This window comes from Stegastes partitus, unplaced genomic scaffold (genome assembly GCF_000690725.1).
Source record: "Stegastes partitus isolate 25-593 unplaced genomic scaffold, Stegastes_partitus-1.0.2 Scaffold1991, whole genome shotgun sequence".
NCBI lineage: Eukaryota > Metazoa > Chordata > Actinopteri > Pomacentridae > Stegastes > Stegastes partitus.
The window spans coordinates 85,595-103,553 of NW_007579722.1; the positions used below are offsets into that span (position 1 = coordinate 85,595).

Genomic DNA, 17,959 nt, shown 5'->3' on the forward strand with positions numbered 1-17,959 from the left:
TACAGGGCTGAGAGCTCCTCCTTAAAGGTCAAGCTGACACTTTGCCGTAAGAAGAAGGAGCCATTTGATAAATGTATAATTCTTAACTATTAGCAAAGAGCATTTTACTCCTGATGTGTCTCCTTATTATGTTGTACAAGTGTAACCTTTAAAAGTTTGATAAATATGAGCCCAGACCACATGTTACTGGTGCACGGTAATCAAACCAATGCTCACCGCTTTGTTAAAATCTGGACGTGAAAGTCCTTGAGTTTAAAAGTAAAGTAAAGAAATTGCAAAACAAAAGTGCATTCTGTTAAACTGGTGCCTCTGTAAGTTGGAATCAGCATCTTGTTGTTAGAGAACAGGGTGCTGTGCTGGCAGATTGTTACAGCATGCAGGGTTCGTTACGGTTTGAAAGGTCAGGGGCAGGTGGGATAGGGGATTAAATTAATGGTTAAATGGCCGGGTCTTACGCTGCTCTCTCTGGGGACGATGGAACTGAGGAGCCATTACTGAGGGGAAAAAAGGAAACAAAGAAGAAGAAAATGATTAAACACAGGATCAGATGGAGATGAAGGATGCTCCAGTGGAGCTTGCTATCCAAGAAGGATTTAAATAACAGTTTTCTGTCGTGTAAGAACACGTCCGGACGTTGAGGGCTGCAGGAGCACAGAGTCAGTCACAGTCACAGTCTACAAAATGTCAAAACATAAAACAGAGAAAGAGGGAATCTGACATTTCAACCTGACTTTCTGCTTTCACTGTTTTTTACTGATCACACTGAACAATCTTCAACTTCAGAGTCACAGCAGCTCTTTTAACCCTCTGAACCCCAACAAGGCTTTCAAAAACATGTTATCTTTTTGGCAAAATTGCCCCATTTGTCAGAGCCAGAAAGTAAATACTAAGATTTTTCTGACAGAATTGTGTGTGGCATGTTGTGAAGTCAGAATTATGAACCAAATCTAAGCCTAAAATCATGATATTTCATCAAAATCACCTTATTTCTCATTTAAAGATTTGCCAAAAAAGCTTTCACCAGATTCTGTGCTCTTCTGCGCGACTACAAAGCTATTAGTGCCACCAATGGGACAATGACTTAGTGGACTTTTGGCTGAACTGCAGGCTGTGTAGAAGACAAGAATGAAAAGTTATTGTTATACTTGTTGACTCCATTTCTTTTTAAAGATGCTTTATGGCATTACAATTGTGTCGCGCTGCACAGAAGATATTTTTGAGTTCTCTCTCCTTCTTGTCATAGTTGTGCTGTTTCCATAAAGGTTCACACAGCAATGAAAAACGAGCAATAAATGCCCTGAACGTGGTTGGGGTTCAGGAGTTTATACGATGACTTTCACTCTGTAGCTCTAATCCTAAAACAATCACACATAAATACAAACAAACCGGACTGTGCAGCAGAAAACATTTAGTTCTCGCTGCACTGAATCACACATCGGGATATTAAAGTCAAACATTCACAGTCATCTACAGACAGCTCGGTAATCAAACATCTCGTGTTGTGAAGCCAGAACTTTATTTCGTAAAGCTCATGGAGGTCTGAAGGAAATCCGATAAAAACAATCTACACTGAGTTGAAAAATACTGGACAAAAGCACCACGTATGTAGTTTAGTGGTTTCCCAACGTCAGCATGAAGCCTGCAAGAGTGTCTGTATCAGAGCCACAATAACACCTTCATCAGTACCTACTTACACTCATTTGAGAAACACGAATACATTTTTCTGTAAAATCCAGGTCACAAACTTTGAAGTTGTTTACGATCTGATTGAAATAAATGACAGTCCAGAAGTGGCAAAGAAAAGCTGAGGTTTGGTTCTGGGTGGGCGACACCAACAGACTCAGTAAACAGTTTTAGAAGGTCGGCTCAGTCTTTGGCTCAGAAGCTGGATCGTCTGCATACAGTCCCAAAGAGTTTTCAAAACTCCTCTCCTTCGTGGACAACATCTCCAGCCTCTGCACAGCGTTTGGGTTTTCTAGAGAAGCTCATTCAGCCAGAGACTCAGAATGACCAAGTGCTGCACTGAACCTTCCCTGTGACCATCCAAACACACAATCCCTCTTCTTTCTGCAGAAGTTGTATCATTTTTCCGCAATCTACCATCATTACATTCAGCGTACACTTACAATACTGCCAAATTACTGACATCTCTCTCAGTCCTCTGTTAAACTGTTAAACTACCTTCTCTTCACTGTGGAGTCACATTAAACTTTTCCTTCAGCTTAATCTAATTTACACATTTATACACTTTGTGTTATGTATTATTTATTACTACAATTACTATTCCTACATCTCATGTTCTCTCTTTTTTATTTTTACTGTGTTGAGCAGTACAGGGCCCAGTAGGGTAGTGGTTCTGGTTCTGATATGCAGCCATGAAAGAAAAAAAAAACTTTTGAGTTTATTTGAAATTTTTTTACTTTGACTTCATGAGAAAAAAGAGAAAAGATTAGAGTCTTTCTATCCTGTCCTATGAACAATCCTACTGATGTTCTCTTGGTTCATTTTAGCAGGAACGTAACAACATGGAACATAGTGTGTTTAACAAACTGGATATACATGATTAATAAGGAAACAGTTCTGGCAACAAGTGAAAAACTGGTCACCCTGAACAGCTTTCACCGAAGCCAACAAGGCTCCTTTGAACTTGGATTTGATATTGTGTCCTGAGCAGACTCTCCAGATTTTGTGCAAAGCAGGTAAAGTTTAGTAGAAACAGAGCAGAAGCTGTGAGAAAGGCCTCAGTGAGAGGTCCTCACAATCCTGCAAACACAGCTCCTGTCCTCCATTACGGGACTCTAACACCCAGGTCAGGAAGCACTGTATTATTGTTTTTGGTGGGGCACAACCTGTTTCTTATTGGTTTTTACAGGTAACAAAAGCTCAGACTGTTTGTTCCCTTTCATGTTTGTGCTTCAGTGACCTCCAGACCTCCACGAGCTTGAAGTTCAGACAGACAAATGATCCTCCCACTGACTACAACATACAGTGTCACAAGTTAAAACAGAAAAATAAAAAGCCAACAGTGTGACTGCGCTGCAGAGCGTCGGTTACCTGCGCAGGCCGTCGTTGGCCACCTCCTCGGGGATGAGCTCAGCCTCGCTCTGGGCGATCCTCAGCGCCAGCTCCCGGTCCCTCCTCTCCTGCTCCAGGACGGCCTGCCGAGCCGCCTCCTCCTCCCGCTCGGCCTCCAGCTGCAGCTCCATCTCCATCTGAACGCACACATCACCGGCATACACACGACATTAATGCCTGGACTCAACCAACTGCACACCTGGCGCGTCTCTGCAGCAGGTAACATATGCTCATGTGTGGAAGTGTTGGAGTTAACTTCCGATTCAGTTTCTCAGACTTGTCCACCATCTGCTGGTATTAAATATCTGCCAGATGCACCACATGCATGAGTGTTCTTGAAAGGCCTCAGTTGCAGACGACAGCAACATTTATTTTCAAGTGTATTTGAAAGCTCAGTCAGGAGATGCTCTATATGGAAGTTGCTTACAAATTATTTTGACTTTGTCTGAAAAGTGTTGCAGAAATAAAGCTGTTATTAAGTGAAGACGTCACCCGACATGCAGAGATTTGCAGCTGTAACACATCTCAGATCGCATGAACCTCAGTTTAACTTTAAAAAAAGATGCCAAGGAGAAAAACATACAGATGAGGGACAAATAAAGTTTATCAGTAAGCTGCCAGATGAACTTCTGCTGCTTCACAATGAATCTCCAAGTCTCTGGAACTCTACTGAAGAGCTGAACACCATTTTTTCAAAAGATATTCTGTGATGATGGTTGGTGGAGAATGCTGTTATCGGTCCAGATTGTCCCATAGGTTTTCAATCTGTTAAGATCTGGAGACTGTGAAGGCCGTAACACGTGATTCACCTTCATCAAACCATTCAGTGAGCCCTCGTGCCCTGTGGACGGAGACACTGTCATCCTGGGAGAGACCGCTCCCATCAGGGTAGAAATGTTTCATCACAGGATAAAGGCGATCACTCACATCAACTTTGTATTGATTTGCAGTGACTCTTCCCTCTAAGGAGACAGGTGGACGGCAGCAAAAATGCCCCCCACAGTACAACAGAGCCACCCGTCTCACTGCAGAGGACAAGCGTTCAGGTTTTCTAATTTAACTGTCACCATCCCGTAGGACACAGTTTAACACCTTAGATGCATGAACAGAAATGGAAACCACACCTGTTCTAATGAATGCTGGGTAGGGTGTAGTCACTCTTTGGCAAGTTTTAAATCCTCAAAGGAATGTGGAGGACATCATTCAAGGCAGCATTTTGTTGCAGCTGCAGTTTAAATGCATCTCAGCTGCACAGCATGTTTGTGTAATAATAATCTCACATTTTGGTCTGACTGAGTTCAAAAGTTTGTGCAAATCTTTTAACTGTATAAAGTGAATTGACAATTTTTTTTTTCTTTACATTCTTTGAAAGAATCCTCAATCTCTTTCTTTCTTTCATCAGACATAAACATTATAGAATAACAGACATAAAGACCAATCAAGTCATTTCTGAAGCTGAACAACTGATTATAGTCGTACATTCTTCTGGCTGAACGAAACAAGTGACTTAAAGCCATCAATGTGGATTTATTAGAACAAAAATTCAAACAATAATTATAATTAGCCAATAATCACTTGCTGCAGTCTAAGACTAAGGAAACTCTATTAATAAAGACACAAAAGGAGCTAATGGAGAACCAGTGGAGACACTCAAGTTTACAGAAGCAGGAAACCCTTCATGTCCTCAGTCCTGCTCATTAAAGGAGGAGTGAGGACGGTGATGGAAGGATGGAGCTAAACTGGATGATTAATGCTGCTGCTTCCACCTTTTATCATGAAACAACTTTCAGAAGTCAAACAGCTCCTTGACCAACTCAGGAAGGACACAAGGACCTGGAGATTTTCACTTTAATTGACACAGTTCACCTTTCTTTGAGATGCTGGGGACATTCTATAATCCTGATTTGTTTTTTAAAAATATGTCCACACTTTTATTTTTCCTTCATTGTACCCTTAACAGGCTAAGTTCAAAGAAAAAGCTAAAACTGCTGCATAGTTGCATTCAAGTCAATGCATATTTGTACACATCATTTTGATTTATTACTTAGAAACTTCTAATTTTATTTTATTTGTTAAGCTTTCCACTGACATGAATAATTAAAACTTTGTCTAAAAAAATGCCAACAGCACACACAAGCCGACCCCTAAACAGCTCACACATTGTGTTACAAATTCTATGATTATTAAATCAATTTTAGCAACTCTGGAGAAAATTGCATCTTATATCTATATTTTTTTTGAGACCATCAATTCTTATATTTTAAAAAAATGATATTTAAATAACGGCAGTACTGAATAATAGTCAGGAAAGTCGCAGCACAAACCAGCACGGATGGATATTAAAGAGAATACTGCAGTGTAGCTGCTGCAGCTAAAACAAGCGTTTATTTCATGAACGATGATGTTAGTTTAGACAAAAGGTCCCGTATGACATCGCCATAATAGCGGATATTATATTAAATTTATCAAGGTAAAAACAAAGGAAAGGTTAAACTTGTAATAACTGGGGAAATGAGAAGATAAAAGCTTGTTTCTAATAGAAGCCAATCCCCAAAAAGGGCTCCCTGCACCAGAGGAAAAACATTTAAGCTCCATTTATTATAGTTATAAATGTACAATGTTTGCATCTCACATATCACACATGTCGGTCTGTTAGAGCTCTGCTGGGTTGGAGAAAATTTAGGAAATCCCATGTGTCAGAAACAGTTTTCCTAAATCTAAAAAAAGTTCTAGTTTAAGGCGTCTTCTGAGGCAGGTGGTGTGGATCTGGAGTGTTGTTGATGTAGCTGGCGAGCTAGCGCGCCTCACATCTTTTATCTCTCAGGTGAGTTTATTTTCATTTATTAAGCAGATTCTTGTTATTTATTTTCAGACATATTTAAGCTGTGTTGTCAGTGGGGAGAAATTTAAAGATGTAATCACATCAGCAGACCACAGCTGTGTTTTAATGGGAATTTATCAGCATTAGGGGGACGATTTGAATTTAAGCACCACAAAGCTACATGCTGGTTAATTGTTGTGATTGTTCTAGAGCGGCTTTGATCAGTGGCCAGAGGTTTGAAGTTTTCATCTGTTTGTTTGGCCGATTTAGCCGTGTACTTCTATAACACTGTCAGACTCACAACGTACACCGACACACACGATGGGACGCAACTTAACAAGTCAACCAACACTTCTGTAATGTGAGTGGCTGTGGCTCACAGTCTGCAGTGACAACCTAAAGTTGGTGTAGTTTCACCCACACTTCACTCCGGAGCCATAAAAAGCTTCTTTCACTTATGCAGCAACATAATATAATATTTCTTTCTTTTCATTTTGTCACATTACACTAATAAAACAGAAATGTGTTGCTGCAAAAGGACTCAAGGCCCCTGAATGACTCAGACTTTTTTTTTTTTTCAGAAATTTGAGATCTCGATGGAAGCAGTGCTTGCAAGTCACTTTTGGGCTCCTGGTCTGGCAGTACTACGTCCAGGGTTAGTTACTAATCGTGAACCTTAATCAAAGCAGTCTGTTTGGGCTTTTAAGACTCATGGACGACAATCAGCGTCTGTAAAGACTCCACAGATTTTACCCTGACAATCATTTGATCTCAGTAAACGTCACTTCCAAACACCTCACATCGTATTTTTTATCGTGACTATGACTATATAGAGAGAAAGAACTGAAACTTCACAGTGTGGATGATCACATCTTCGCTATTCAACCGCTCAGCCTTGTTAAGACCCTGCAGTGGGGACTCATGAATATTTAGAGAACGGTGAACGTGCCGAGCAGCCCAACCACTCTGTGCTGATGGAGGTGCAGGAGATTTGTGGGAAACCCAGCCTGGGGCTTCGGGCCCCCGGCCAGCAGCTTTGATCGCTCGCCGCTAAAACCTACACTTGATCCGAGTCGGGTCGACGCCCCGGAGAAGCAGAGGCACCAGCCGCCACGGCAACAGATGGGCCGGACGGCAACACGCTAGATGATAAACATAAAACCCTGCGAACCATAAAGCCGCTATCTCTCTGTCACACACACAAAGAATCTGTAAAACAACTAGAAAAATGCAGATTTAACAATGCACACAAGACACAAAGGCTTTGTATGTGGAGTCAGAACCACCAGAGCAAAGCTGAGTGGCATGTTTCTATTATTTCTATTTCTGCTTAAGGCACACGTGAACACATCATGTAGGAAGGTCTTTAAAGGGTCACTTCATGCAAATTACAAACACAAACATATTTGAATATATTTTATTGCCCAGATCCTTGATCTTCATCCCTGATTTCTGTCTCTTCAACAAAAAAACTTTATAAATCAAACACAAAGGAACATTCACTACAGTTCAGAAAATTACATCTTTGCTATTTTACTTGTTTTAGGAAAATAAGAGTTATCTGCCAACCAGTCACAACATCGAAACCGACAGCTGACCGACAGGAGCAGTGAACAGCATTGATTATGTCTGTATAAAGTCACCTGTCAGTGGGTGGGAAACATTAGGCAGCAGGTGAACAGTCAATTCACCTGCTGTGAGTTCTGTGAGCACCTTTGTAGGGCGATCCGGTATACAGCGGCTAGTACCGGTAAAAACAGTGCAACAAAGTGCAACTGACGAACCAGAAACAGGGTCACGGGAGGAGTGAAGACTGGCCTGTGTGGTCCGATCCACTGCAACACGAACTGCTGAAAGCCTTAATGCTGCTATGATAGAAAGCTGTCAGAACACACAGAGCATCACAGCTTGCTGCTCATGGGGCTGCGCACAGGTCAAGGTGTCCACCATGAGCCCTGTCCATCACTGACGGTGCCTCCAGTGGGCAGGTGAGCATCAGAGCTACAGCTGGATATGGAACAATGGAAACGAGTAGCGTGGTCTGAGGAAACACGTCGTCTTTTGCGTCATGTGGACGGCTGAGTGTGTGTGTGATGGCAGCAGGATGCACTGCTGGAAGAAGGCGAGTCGGTGGAGGCAGTGTGATGCTCTGAGCAATGTTCTACTGGGAAACCTTGAATCCTGATGTGGAAGTTACTTTGACAAATACCGTTGTTGCAAACCACGAGGTGTGTCACATAGGTTCCAGGACTGATGTCACAAAAGATATATTTCAAACCCAAACTACAAGCTACCAGTGTTCTCCTTCAGATGATCAACCAGCACGTCTACAAAGAGATCCTGCAGCGTTTGCTTCGTTCAGTGCGCCAGAAGAGGTGAGAGTTGTGGCAGGACAAGTCGTGGCTGCGTCACCATGACAACACGCCTGCTCATGACGCCCTGAGCATCCGACAGTTCCTGGCTGAGAAGAACATCACCGTGCTGGAGCAACCTCCCTACTCAACCCACCTGGCTCCGTGGGATTATTTCCTCTTCCCCAAGCTCAAGGGGGTCATCAAGGGGACCCGTTTGAAGACGTGGACGACATCAAGGTGGCTGTGACGACGGAGCTGTGGAGGATCCCAGAAGAATCCTTCCAGAAGTGCATGGCGGCGGCAGAGAAGGCTGGAGAAGTGTGTTAGACTCCAGGAGGATTACTTGGAAGAGGAAAACTTGTCGTATTGGTTTGAAATATATCCTTTGTGACACCAGTCCTGGAACTTTTCTGACACACCTCGTGCATATTGCCCTACACAGCAGCAGTTCTCCCTGAGGGCTGTGGTCTCCTTCAGCAGCATAATGCCCTCTGCAACACTGCCATCATTGTTCAGCAATGGTTTGAGGAACATGACAAAGAGGTCAATGAGTTGAATTGGCCTCCAAATTCCCCAGATCTCAGTCAAGCTACATCATGCTCGATAAACAAGTCTGCTCCTGTAAGAGTCAACTCGCCCTTAAACGATTTGCTCTTAAAGTCTTGGTGTCCGATACCAAAAGACACTTTCAGAGATCGGTGGAGTCCAAGGATAGAACTGCTTTAGAGGCATGAGGGAGCTGGTTTTAATGTTGTGGCTCTGTGTGTGTGTCTCCATTTAAGACAAAATGTCCTCATCACAGCTACAATTAAACTGTAACCCTAAACCTACTGAAGTCACCAGGAAACTATGAAGGCATGACCACGTCTTCATAGCAGCGGTCCTCACAATGCTAGCATAACAAGACGCTCACAGACATGCGCGATGACAGAGAGGGCCATTAGAGAGTGTGATGGAGAGAGATAACGTGTGGCCATGTTCCTGCCAGAACAGCTAGAAATGGATTAGAGCAAATAGAGCTGCACAGGAGGGATTTCAGGGCTTCGACTGAGTCGTCGAGCAAAGACAAATCTGTACAGAAGTGGAAATAAACACATGGCTACCACAACGCTAGTTCTGTCCCACTGCTGGCCTTTATTGGCCTGTCTTTAAACTGGACCTATTTTATCTTCACATATTTGGAGATTTGTCAAATCTGCAGGGTTCTCTGGGTCTCTACAAGGCTAACATTCACATCACAAACCACTGTGTTAAAGACAATTCGTTACATTCTGTCAAAGAGGAGACAGAATCGAGCATGAATCAAACTCTTGCTCGTTTCCTACAACGGTTCTCTTCACCTACATTCAATTTTCAGCCTCCCTCCCTCCTGTTGTGAAAAATGGAGGCGGCGATCTATCTATGTGAGAAACACAGTGAGGTGTGCGAGTTGAGGTGCGAGTTTCAAATTGTGTTGAGTCAGACGGCGATGATGGCACACGTGTGAGTTCAGCAAATTTGATTTCACTGAGTAATAATCTGCCACGCTCTGGTTATATATCATCCGCTTACAGCAAACACAGACGAAGTGTAATCAAACCTGCTCTCCACGGGGGCATCTTTAAAATCTAAAGTACTACAGTTCATATTTACTTCATATTACTTGTGTAAATTTGCCTTTTCTCCAGATTGTAATTCTATAACTGCTGCTGCTTCAGACGACAATGTAACATAACATCTCTTGCATTGTGTCCATCCTTAAAGACGGATCCCTCATCTGTTGTGTTCCTGTATGTCTTCATGTCTGTTCAGATCTTTTTTGATGTGTTTTTATCACAAGTTTTGCTTTGGTAACAGTCTTTAGTAACATAACCCAGATGCTTAAAAACCTATGTGCAAGGTTACCATGGGCGCTGTGTTATATGCAAATGGTCCCCAAACCAACTATTTATTTGATTTAGTCTATTTCTTTACTGCACTTTGGATAACCGATAAGGAACTGCTCCTAGCGTTATCGTTGAAAGCATTCTCACTATAATTTGGATTCCAAGAACCTTTGCACAGTGCTGCACAGTTTAAGCGTTCTTTGTCACTGTAATGGTTTCTCCTCTACACGCTGACAGCAAAGAGGTTCCCGTCTACAGAGCTTTCAATATTAAAGATTTGCAGTTTTCATTTTGAGGCTAAACTCAACTGAAGCTTTTACAGAAAGAATTCTGTCCTACAAAGACTGTAACTAAGGACCATAACCAATGGGTCTGATTAACTCAGACAGCTGAAACCTCACATAAACCTCATTTAGAGTGCATTTTAGATTAGATATTTAGCAATGACCTACAATGTACCTAGAATATTACATTTTTGGCAGTGTTTTGTTGACCCATCTATCCTCCCACAGCTACTCTCATTTGTCGCACTACATTTGTAATATTTCCAACCAGTAGCACAAATTTGAGCCAAATTTTGAGAAAACCAGCAAAAGGAAAAGCTAATTACTTCCCTCCAGCACTGTTAGATGAACAGCTGCTGCTATTAAACCACTGCAGAAGAAGACGTGCGGAACATGAGAGAGCTTCAGCCAAAGCTTAAACAGTGACAGATAGCAGAAGATACAATGGAAATATGACATTTATGTTAGTTTCATGTGTTTATGAAATAAAGTCGACAGTTTCCTCATCACTGCGGACACACTCATCTTCTGAAATCGTTTCTGTCTCCATCACTTTGCTTCTATCAAGTTTTCCACCTTAGAAAAGAAAAGAGCTTTCTAGATTTTTTTTCCATGTTCTCAGTCAGGCTTGTTATGGATAAACTGAAAATTGCTTATGAAAGGAAAGGAAACCATAATGAAGTCACTTATTATGCTTTTGTGCCTCATATGGCCGCTTGAGATGTTTGTCAAGTAGAAGTAAACAAAAGGTTGTTTGAGGGATCTGAACAAACAACTAATGCTGCCAGTATTTGTAGAAAAAAGGGCAAGGATATCTGTTTTTGTTTTTTTAAGCAAATGTCTCCATAAACCCCTTAACTTTTAGAATTTAAATCAAAGCATAAGTAACTCTATAGTCTCTAAATCTCACCTCTACACCAGGAAACACGCTTTGAAGAAAGAAAGTGGTGTGCAGAACTGGGTTTCTGTTGTGTACTTTTGCACCTTTGTACTGAACTCAGTAGCATGAATCCATCCTGTAAATCGTGTGCAAACAGCTTCTGGGGTAAAACAACAAAGGCCAACAGAGGGCTCCTGACTGCAGCTCGCCTGCAGCAACAGACACCCACCTGAATCCGCCTCTCCTCCTCCTCCCTCCTCTTCCTCTCCTCCTCTTCCTGCTTCCTCTTCAGCTCCATCTCTGCTTTCCTGAAGAGAGGAAAGACAAAAGGACAGGTGTAGGCAGAAAGACCGAACGATAAATAGACAGAGAGATAAAGGAAATGTGGCAAAGGGGAAACAAAGGAGAATAATTTTGTATTAAGAGGGAGAGATAAATGACAGATGGGGGGCGAGACAGAGGAAGAAAATGTATTATGGAGTAGTGGAGCAAAAATTTAAAAAAGCAGAGGGAGAAAGATTGAGGGAGAAAGAAAGACGGCAATAGATCAAGAAAGAAAGGAGACACAGAGAGAAATACAGTAAGGTGAATAAATCAGTTTATCCTCATTGATACTGATGTCAACCTGCTGCTTCTTTAACTGGAAATCACTTCATGTTTCCTCATTAGCAGTTTTATTGAGTGTTTCACTATAATTTCACAATCTGTAAAACTGAAAGCGGGTTTTGAACATTACAGCGACAGTTAAACACCTGTTTTCTGGCATCTTCGTACATTTTTAATGGCCTGCTTTGTTATATTTGTTCTTATTAGTTTAAAGGGACAAATTAACTCAACTTGAAATGTAAGCGTACGTTACTGAATGTTTAATACTAAGATTTAAATGTAATAACTCTGATCATTTGAAGTGTAATTCTCATTCTCATGAATAAAAGACGGCCAGGATGGGAATTACTTGACAACAAACCAATACATTGATTTATGTCCGTTAATTAAAGACCCACACGTCTATAATCATTAAAAAAACTATTAATCATTTGGGAATTTAAATATTTACGGTATTTTCGCAGTAAATAAATAATGTTAAAATACTTTATAATGTATTTAAAGCTAATTGAACATTTAGGGGCACAGCTGGGAACACATCTAACACTATGACAATATTATAAAAGTTGATACAGCAACATGTTACCACATCCCAACGTGACGATTAATTTGGAATCATGCTTGTTTCCATTTGGTGAGCATTCATCCTCCTTTAAGCTCTGCTTTGGTCTCCACCAGCTCTTGAGAAAATGACCTGGTTTAACAGCACTGCACTCCCCAGCTAACTGTGTGTGTGCTGTTTGCTGCTGAACAGGTTGTGTACAGTGTTGAACATGAAAAGCGTGCTGAGACTCAAACATACAGTACATGTGCCATAAAACCAAATTAATGAGGCACTTAGTGATAAGTACTTTATAATGGAACAAACTTCCAGAGGATATTAGTGCTTTAAACACCTTTAAATCCAGGTTTAAAAAACACGTTTGACTCTGCACTGCCTTTTTACTAAACCTCAAATGCAACCTTTGTCGTCTACCTTTGCTGTACTAATTTCTCTAAACCTGACTTTTAATGTTTTTAGGTTTCTATGCTTTGAAGTTGCATTTTAATATTTAATGCTGTTCTATTTGTTCATGTTTTTGGTTAAAAAAATAAATAAAAATGCACATGAGGGCATCAGTCATGATATTAATTCTTTTTTTTCCCCTAAATATTGATGTGTATCTAAAATTTAGAAAAATACAATGATCTAAATGTTAAATGCAATGAACATAGTGTCGCTATTATTAATGACCTGAAATGACATCAGTCTACGAATCCAAAACCAAACCTAACACATTTAGGTGGATTTTAAGCACAATTTGTTGCTAATGATAAAGCAGTAATGTTAAGTCTTGGTTGATTTCTCATTGAACAAGGCATCTTCACAAAACTGAAATAATTCCATGATTAAAAATCACTTCTTAAGGCAAATGTAAAAATTCTAATTCAAGATCTGTGCATGTGAACTCTGGATTATTTCAACAAGTGAACAAATCATACAGATAGTTTATTTAATCCTCTTAAACAAGAAGATAGAATAGAAGAAATCTTTGCTTTCTGCTGTAAAAACGTCCAAACTATTCAAAAATCATTAATTAACTGACTAATCTTTTGAGCTGCACTGGGTTGGATTCGTTTCCAAAAGACAAATCCGATAAATCCCTGCCAGAGACGTACGTGGCAACAAAAAGTTAAAAACAAACTCCCTCCTGTGTCTGTTTCAACTGCTCTTAAACTGGTTGTTATTTTCCTGCTCTTTGCCTTTTTTATTTTTGTTGTGCGCTCACAGGAAAACTATCAGAGCACTGAAGCGTTGACATTTGCACCCTTTACTACTGCCGGCTTGTACTCTGTGGTCATCTAGGAATTGAAGGTTGTTCTGCTGCTGCTGCTGCTGCACATCGCCGCAAAACGCTCTGAATAGAAACATCAGCCAAATGCCCCAAAGAAAGAAGAACACTGGGCCGTGTGGTCGCAGCGGCTCAGGAATTTAGAGCATCGGAAGCGAAATCCGCTGTGAGAAATTCCCGTTGACCGACATCCTCAGAAATAATAGGTGGATTAAAGCCTCGACCGGACCTGTGATGAAATGTGAAATCCTATAAAACAAGTTATTACACTGATGTTATCATGGACTTCTGATGTGATCTCAGAGTGCTCCTGCTCTCATGACCTTCAGTCTGTGACCTTCAGGTGCATCTTGGGAGTTCATAACTTGCCAGAGGAGGAGAATAAAGGGAAAGTGGGCTATAAAATTTGGGCTGTCGGCTCTAATGTCTTATATTAGCGGGTAGTGGTGTGAGACGAACACATTGGCCCCCATCAGTCCTCCTAAAAGACTTTCCATACCGTTAAAAAACGTGGAGCACCGTGGCGGTCAAACCCTGGATGAAGAATACGTCTGTCACAATCTGGGCAGGAAATTAAATTTTCCGTGTAACCATGTTCAGCATGTGATGGATTTAAAACCATCACCGGTCCCTCACATTGTGTCATTTAGGAGGGAAACAAAGAGGGAGGTGGTTACCTGAGAGAAAGGCGAGCTGACTTAAAAAAAGAGATTAATAAAATCGTAAATGTTCTCCATTCTTGAATGTTCTAATCATAAAAATTATTCAAGTAGACGTAGTTAATACAGACAAGAGTGAACAGTATACTACTTTAGCATGCTACTTGAGTACAGTCAGTTATTTTCCACCAATCACACTTAAAAACTGAGCTAAAATTCAAGGACAATTTTTGTTCTTAGGAGTTGGTGGAGACCAAAAACAGAGCGACATGAGGAGTACTGTAATGTCCAGACGAGAAGCCGCTACTTTTTTCACACGCTTTGAACACTGCAGCTAAAACAATGATGAGGCTAATTTATGGATTTCTACGATTTTTACGAATTTGCCTCGAGATGAAAGTGACATTGAGAGCAACAACGAAAGAGAGACTGAGGAAGTGATGAAGTAATTCTGAGGCTGTTCTGACACTGAAGAAGACGACTTTAGTGGTTTTAGTGGCAGGAGGAAGATGAAGATAGCGATCAATGACTTTTCCTGGTAGGCTACTGTATGTTTTATTTTTTTAACCAGCCGTGTTACAGGCACTGTTCCGAAAAAAGCATTTACGGTATTTGTGTGTGTTGCCGGTACGTAATTAATTCAAAGTTTAAAAAATCTTTCTGTGTAAATATCTCAAGTTACAACGCGGACACCTGCTGCTTATAGACAAGGGCGGCCTATATATGTACAATTTTTTTTTTTTCTTTTCAAAGTTAGTGGGTGCAGCTTATATTCAGGTGCCTCAATAGTCCGAAAATTACGGTAAATATCCAACCTAGATAGGTCAGGAAAACAAAGCAGTGCTATGTGTGGAGGTTTGCATGTCCACCATTCTACTTAATTGGTTAATTTCTAAAGTTTATGAGGCGACATCACAGGTTCTAATCCATGTTAATCTCCTTCATTAAAAGTCGTGTTTATAGATGAGAATGAAGGAACAAACAGTGGAGGACTGGGAACAGGAACTGGTTTTACGCTGCTGTTTCAAAGTTACAGCACATAAACATGACCTAATTTCATTGTGTGTTCAGGTTTTTCTCACAACTGTGACGCTGTGACCCTCGACATCGTTGCTATTGTTCTCCTGCAACGATGAACACTGCGGCTGTGAAGCGTATTCTGCTGCTGCGCCTACTGTAAATCACCCCGGACAAAAGCATCAGCTAAATACAGAAAATGTAAAAAAGCAACAACTCAACCTCATAACACTTTATAGCTTCTGTAAAAATAAATCCTTTTTGGAGCAGCAATCTCATTATGTAAATCCCTACTGGGGCCCCTTTAAAAATGTGTGGACGGAGAGCGCATTTGTCCGGTGCAGCAGTTTTTACTGAAAAGTGGCTTGTGCCGGGTCACAACACACCAACTTTCACAAGTGCCTCTTAATTTTTGGCCATGTAGCAAAACAAAAATGTTTCATCTGCGCCTCGGTGAAGAGGCCCAGAAGTGCGAGCGCTCCGTCCTGACAGCCCCCCTCCCACTTACAGTCGCCTGTCCTCCTCCTCCTGCTTGCGGCGCTGCTCCTCCTCCTCCCTCCTCTTCTTCTCTTTCTCCATCTCCTCCTGGATGCGTCGCAGCCGCTCTCGCTCCTCCTCCTCCTTCTTCTTGTTCTGCATGGCGGTCAGCAGCTGCTCCGACCGGGTCACCAGGGCCCGGTACTCGTGGTCGATGTCGATCCGACTCATAATGGTGCACTGCCAGACATAAAGAAACAGAATCTTCTCAGAATGTCTCTAGACAGCAGGTGCTAATTTGGAAGGTTAAACCTGAAATAGTAAGTAGCCTCGCTGTGATAGCTGCCAAAATAAATGTGTGAAGGTGTGAATGAGCATTTTTATATCATTTAAACTTCTATTTAAATCACAAGACACGGAGCCCCATCGCTGAGGAACCGCAGACTGATGGAGGCTGTTAGAGCAGAACGTCAATGCTCGTCATCTTTAAAATGAGATGTTCAACTGTTGTCAGGTTGCTCTGTGCAAATCTGACGTATTCAAGTTTGCAAACTCTTTTTCTTGAAAGCCTGGAAAAGAAGACAAGAAACAAAACTATTTAATTGGTATTCACTCTGATTCCTCTTGTACTGCACAGCTGTATACAACAGTGGAGAAGTGAAAAGGAGTAAATACACCCTCTGCAACATACATTTAAACTGAGCTTTTCTTCAAATGGTGATGCACTGTTACTTTTTATTTCATCAGCTCACAAAAGAAGCAGCGTGTGCCAAAGTTTGGGCAACTTTCTGCCTGTAAGACAACCTGTAAGTCAGGTCAAGAGTTGTCGTTAGTTTAATTCTCTCACCCTTCAAACGCCGCCGTAACACAAACAAGCAAACTTAAAGATATCAAAGCACTTGCAGCTATCACAGTCTGAAATGTCATTAAGAAGCGGCAGTTTTGGAGGTCAAGACAAGCTTCAGAAGACCAAGAACACTAAGTGATAAAACTGCACGTCTGAAAGCAAAGTAAAACCCCGATACTAACTCAAGAACAGAAAGACTCTTAGCTGACAACAAAAGCATATGCGAGCTTTGGTATCTACAAACGGACATTTTTGCACGTTATTACTGTAAAAAAAAAAAAAAAACAATTCTACTTTATGTAATAAAACACAAGATTGATTCAGAAAAGCACAGCAGTGACATTAACATTTGGAAAAATGTTCAATGTCTGTTTAAATAAGGGATTGTATTTCCTGTTCTTTGCACCGTCAACAAAGAATGTACACTGTATAGTAAATGTTTTTGCAAGTGACAAAGTTGTAGACAAACAAGGTCTGAAGATCAGACTGTCACAAATTTCTAAGCTGTTTGCACGTTGCTCTGGATCTGGTTTGTAAGAGTTTACGGCGTCTTCTTGTCAGCAGATGTGGATCCGACATAGCTGTACGCACAGTAGAATTATAAAAGTGTAATTATTTCATTCATTCTAAGGCTGCACATTTCTAATGCTATGACTACACCTTTAGCCCTGAAATGTATATAGCAACATGTAGATATGTAGAATCACCATAGTAATCAAAACACCATAGGAACCACCATGAAACACGTTAGCAACAACCTACAAACACTTCGCAACCAACTAGAAACACCAAAGCAACTCATTAAATACCTTAACAACCACATAAAAAACCTTAGCAGCCACGCAAAAACACCACAGCAACCACAGGAACACACCAGAGAACCACCAAAACACAAATTTGCAGCCACTTAGAAACACCTTAACTACGATTTAGGAATACCATAGCGATTACCAGAAAACATCTTAGCAGCCACCTAAAAACACCTTAGCAACCACTTAGAGACACTACACTACCACATAAAAACACTTCAGCAACCACATATAAACACCATAGCAACCACCGAGAAATACCTTAGCAGCCATCTACAAAAACCCTACCACATAAAAACACTTCAGCAACCACATAGAAAAGCCCTAGCAACCACGTACAAACACCATAGCAGCCCTTAAGACACACCTTAGCAGTTACTTGGAAAACAAACACAACAAAGCACGTAAAAACACTGTAGCAACCACGTAAAAA

General features: G+C 41.1%; 1 protein-coding gene across 1 annotated transcript in view; it reads right to left on the bottom strand.

Annotated features, from left to right (window-relative positions):
* LOC103373476 (unconventional myosin-VI-like) overlaps positions 1-16,101 on the bottom strand; it is a 51,859-nt gene extending 35,758 nt beyond the window's left edge. The window contains exons 1-3 of the mRNA XM_008303365.1: positions 16,063-16,101; positions 3,055-3,212; positions 456-494 (exon numbers count right to left, since the gene is read on the bottom strand). Coding sequence (XP_008301587.1) covers positions 456-494; positions 3,055-3,212; positions 16,063-16,101 — 236 coding nt within the window. The remainder of the gene's footprint in view (positions 1-455; positions 495-3,054; positions 3,213-16,062) is intronic.
* Between the last annotated feature and the right edge of the window lie 1,858 nt (positions 16,102-17,959).